This window comes from Zingiber officinale, chromosome 3B, assembly GCF_018446385.1.
Source record: "Zingiber officinale cultivar Zhangliang chromosome 3B, Zo_v1.1, whole genome shotgun sequence".
NCBI lineage: Eukaryota > Viridiplantae > Streptophyta > Magnoliopsida > Zingiberales > Zingiberaceae > Zingiber > Zingiber officinale.
The window spans coordinates 64,537,290-64,541,357 of NC_055991.1; the positions used below are offsets into that span (position 1 = coordinate 64,537,290).

The window sequence follows — 4,068 nt, forward strand, 5'->3', positions numbered from 1 at the left end:
CTTTGGGTTCAATATTGTGCTCCCATTACCAACATCTCCGACCAAGAACATCCCTGCTCTATCTACATACTATGAAAATATCCCTGACCAGAAACATCCCTAATGAGAACATACAACCCCTCTTAGATGGGCGAACCGATATTCCCCCTCACTTAGGTTTAAGAGACAACGCCCAACACATCCTGACATGGTCAACCAACAATTCAGCAACTATCAATAACCACCATCTAACACGAACTGATGGTAACTAGCCACTAGTATTAACTCAGCCGGGCAGTGATAGGTGAGTATCCTGCAATTTGGACCAAGTAAGACGAAGGGTTGTATTCCATGACGGAGCCCAGATGGCCAAGGCATAAAAGGTTCAGAAATAAGATACGCACGCACACAAAAAGAAAACTTATCCGTCTCATTTCTCATTGGGTTCAAAGCTTTAACTTGAGTGGCGAAGAGGTTTTGTCAGCCATCGTCAGAGCCCTATTACCACTTGTGATATCGTGCAAGTACCGGCTAAAACCCACTTGAATGTAGTAGCGCTCGGAGGAGGAAAGCAGTCGCATCAATTACACAATTAAACTTGAGTTGGTTTAGATGTTATATTGAATTGGATATCTATATTTTTATCCAAGCTCCAACATATCCTTTGGATCCATGGACTGAATGGGGTGGCTATGATATGCGATATGCAGTAGGTCTTCCATTTATAACTAAACGCCAAGTACTCCGACTCAATTGAATCATTTGGTTAATAATTATGCAGTTCAACCATAATTCATATCCATTTTGTGTTCTAAGTGTCACCAAAATTGAATTGAGTGACGCTTATTATATCTCCCAAGTCTAGCACGCGCAATAACACATTCAATAAAACTATCAATAAGTGTACTTGGACGCAAGCAAGGGAATAGTTATTTGGAGCACTGAATTTGAAGCTCCTCAACGGAGAGATTGCTACGTAACATATAACAAACACATTCATGTAAATGGCTTACTTTGCTTGAACAGAGCATTAATGCCTTTACTCTGATTCCGCCTCATTTATCCATCTGCCTCTGCTGCTGCTGTTGCAATGCCGAGTTTCTCCGCAGTCGATTACCTACCTCTCGGCAAAAGGCCGCGTCGGAGAGTTTCCCTTCCCGTGGCGATCTCAGTTTTTGCTGGTGTCCACGCCGGCGCCCTTGGTCCTTCTCCTTCTTTGTTGCCTCGTTGCCTGCGTCGTCGTCCGTCGCCGGCGCAACGTACACGAAGGGGGTCACCGGCGCGTCCTCTAGCTCCAGGAGCGGCTTCAGGGTGTCCACCACCGTGGACATGTGAGGACGGCGCTTGGGACCCTGGCTCAAGCACTGATGCACCAGGGCGGCCGCCTTCTGGGCGCCGGAGATGGAGTACTGGCCGTCGAGGCTGGGGTCGATGATGCGGCCCAGCTTCCGGGGATCGTTCAAGCACGGCCGCGCCCACTCCACCAGGTTCTGCTCCCGGATCGGCCGCGCCTTGTCGACGCACCGGCGGCCTGCGAGAAGCTCCAGCAGAACCACGCCGAAGCTATACACGTCGCTCTTCGACGTCAGGTGGCCTGAGAAAATGATTAATCGCTCAGTCTGCGATCAGCTGCCACGAAGAGAAAAGCTCTGATTTACCGGTCATGATGTACTCCGGCGCGGCGTACCCGTGCGTGCCCATCACCCGGGTGGTGATGTGAGTTTCATCTCCCTCAGGGCCGTCTTTGGCCAGGCCGAAGTCCGACAGCTTCGCTTCGTACTCCTGCAACATTAATTCACTTGAGTCACTACAAACTTTTCAAAACGTTCGCTAGCTACAATTTTTTAAAAGCAAATCATTTTATTAGATGCAATCAGTTAGTTATTTCGACTCCAATAATTGCTCTCAAGTTCATCTTCTTTTGTTCAAGGTAGCTCCACATTACAAGTCACGCTATTGACTTCAAAGTCGTTCGTTAGGCAATCATGGATCCCATAACTGGTGCACACTCTTGATCAGTGCCTCGCCGCCTAAACAGAAATTGATATGTTTGAACAAGTACTTTATCTCCTCGTACCTTCTAAATTGAAGCACTTGTTTACTCAACCTGAAGCAAATGATTTTTGACTCGTTGGATTAGGATGAACCGAGTTTGAACAAGTAGACTTACAGAATCTAGCAAGATGTTTGAAGCCTTGAAGTCCCGGTATATGACTGGCTTTTCGGCATCATGGAGGAATCCTAATCCCTTGGCCGCTCCCAGGGCAATCTTTAACCGTGTCAACCATGGCAAAGAGGCAAAATATCCTGCCCATATCAAGCAAACATGATCTTTATAATTATCAAAATTGGTGAAGAAAGTCTCTTCATAATGTTTCAAGTCAATGGTCTAATTTGCGCAGTGTGACCAGAAATGGAAGAGCGGTTTGGCTGATAACCGACATGGAATTAACAATTGGAGTGAATTGGTGGAAATATCACTGAGTTAATAACCGACTCCGTGAATTTTCTCCCTTACATTTATCTTTTTCTATTTTTATGATGCAGGCATGCGTGATTAAGTCCGGCAAGGTGTTAGGAAGATGACAATACTTTGGAAGATCAGCCAACAAAAGTTGAAGACTTTCTATACACAGTCCAACTGCAGCTAAAAATAGGAAATTAATTTATATTTTTTTTTATAAAATTATTAGTATTAGGTCATATCTAAAGAACTAAATATGAATTAATTTAAGGGTAAAAAAAGCAGAAAAATGATGGCGCGGTTGTTAAGCTGATAAACTGTCACAGTATCATTTGTAAGCGACATGAAAAGGACATGGGAAGAGAGTCTGTATTTAGACAACTAATTGTGCAGATTAAACAATAGTTGCATCTAGACCAGAGAATTGCAGCTGAATTTACTCCTTAATTAAACAGCCAGTCGGATATGTGACAAAGATTAAAAAAATATTATCACAAACCAATTAGTTGTTTAGAAGTGGATGTCAACAACCAGTGGATGGATAAAAAATGAAGTTTGTTAATGATATGTAAGCGGTGAAAATGATAAAAAAAAAAAAAAATACTTTTAAAGAGGTGGTTTTCCAGGCTTCCCTTGGGCATGAATTCATAGACGAGCAGCCTCTGTTCATCTTCACAGCAGTAGCCTATCAGTTTGACAAGGTGAGGATGCCTGAGACGTCCAAGAACCAACACTTCGGCCTGTTGCATCACCCACACGCATGAACTGATCAAATATCGCAAGAGTATGAGGGAAACAACGATATGGAACTAGAGAGGGTTAGTTTAGGAGGGAGGGAGAAAGAGAGAGAGGAGGCCTCACCAGCCACTCTTTGTGGCCCTGCCCTCCGTCCAAGTCGAGGAGTTTCACAGCCACCGGCTGAGGCTTTAGCCCCGGCTTCACCTTATCGTCGATGAATCCTTTGTAGACCGGCCCGAAGCCGCCTTCCCCGAGGAAGTTGCTCATGGAGAAGCCCTTGGTTGCCTCCTTCAGCTCGGCCAACGTGAAGACGTAGAGGTTTGACCCGATCAGAGATACCGACAGGTCCTCAGGGGACAGCATGCCAGTCGAGGAGCTGATGTCGGAGAAGGATGACTGCTTCTCCATCGGCGCCTTTGCCTTCGCCGTTGCCTTGGACACCCGGCTCTTGTTCTCACTGCCGCAGCACCCGGGGAGCAGAGTCGACCACCAGGGGACCTTCGACGTCATCCTGCCGCATCAATCAATGCAGAGAGGGAGAGAGACAGTAGTAGCTCATGGAGGTGGCTACTGGGAGAAGCAGGGAATGGGAATTAAGCGTTGAAGAAGAAGCAGAGGGGATTAATGGAAGGAGATGGAGATGTGAAGGTAATTGTTGATGGCATACCAACTACTCCACCAAATATAAAGGCCAAGTCTCCCCTGACCTGGATGGGCAAAATGTCTAAGCTGGCCCTTGACTTTGGCAGCAGATACTCGAGAATTTAGAAGATTTCTTTTCAAGCTGTCTTTGGTGAGACGAGATTGTTCATCCTAGGGTGCGGGTGGAAAGGGCCAAGTCGCTCCTGAGCCATTTGTGAACACTTTAATTAAAACTTGACTCAAAT

General features: G+C 45.9%; 1 protein-coding gene across 1 annotated transcript; it reads right to left on the reverse strand.

Annotated features, from left to right (window-relative positions):
• Window positions 1-841: 841 nt before the first annotated feature.
• On the reverse strand, window positions 842-3,840 carry LOC122056535 (serine/threonine-protein kinase RIPK-like). Its single transcript, XM_042618532.1, has 5 exons — window positions 3,305-3,840; window positions 3,048-3,183; window positions 2,150-2,286; window positions 1,638-1,761; window positions 842-1,573 (listed from the first exon to the last, which is right to left on the reverse strand). The coding sequence occupies exons 1-5, from the start codon at window positions 3,689-3,691 to the stop codon at window positions 1,035-1,037; spliced, it is 1,323 nt and encodes a 440-aa protein (XP_042474466.1). The 5' UTR covers window positions 3,692-3,840; the 3' UTR covers window positions 842-1,034.
• Window positions 3,841-4,068: the final 228 nt, after the last annotated feature.

Coding starts and splice junctions, on each gene's coding strand:
- LOC122056535 (XM_042618532.1), bottom strand. CDS start 3,691: ATGACGTCGAAGGTCCCCTGGTGGTCGACTCTGCTCCCCGGGTGCTGC. Junction 3,184..3,304: donor AGGGCCACAAAGAGTGGCTG/GTGAGGCCTCCT, acceptor GTGATGCAACAG/GCCGAAGTGTTGGTTCTTGG. Junction 1,762..2,149: donor CAAACATCTTGCTAGATTCT/GTAAGTCTACTT, acceptor TTAATGTTGCAG/GAGTACGAAGCGAAGCTGTC.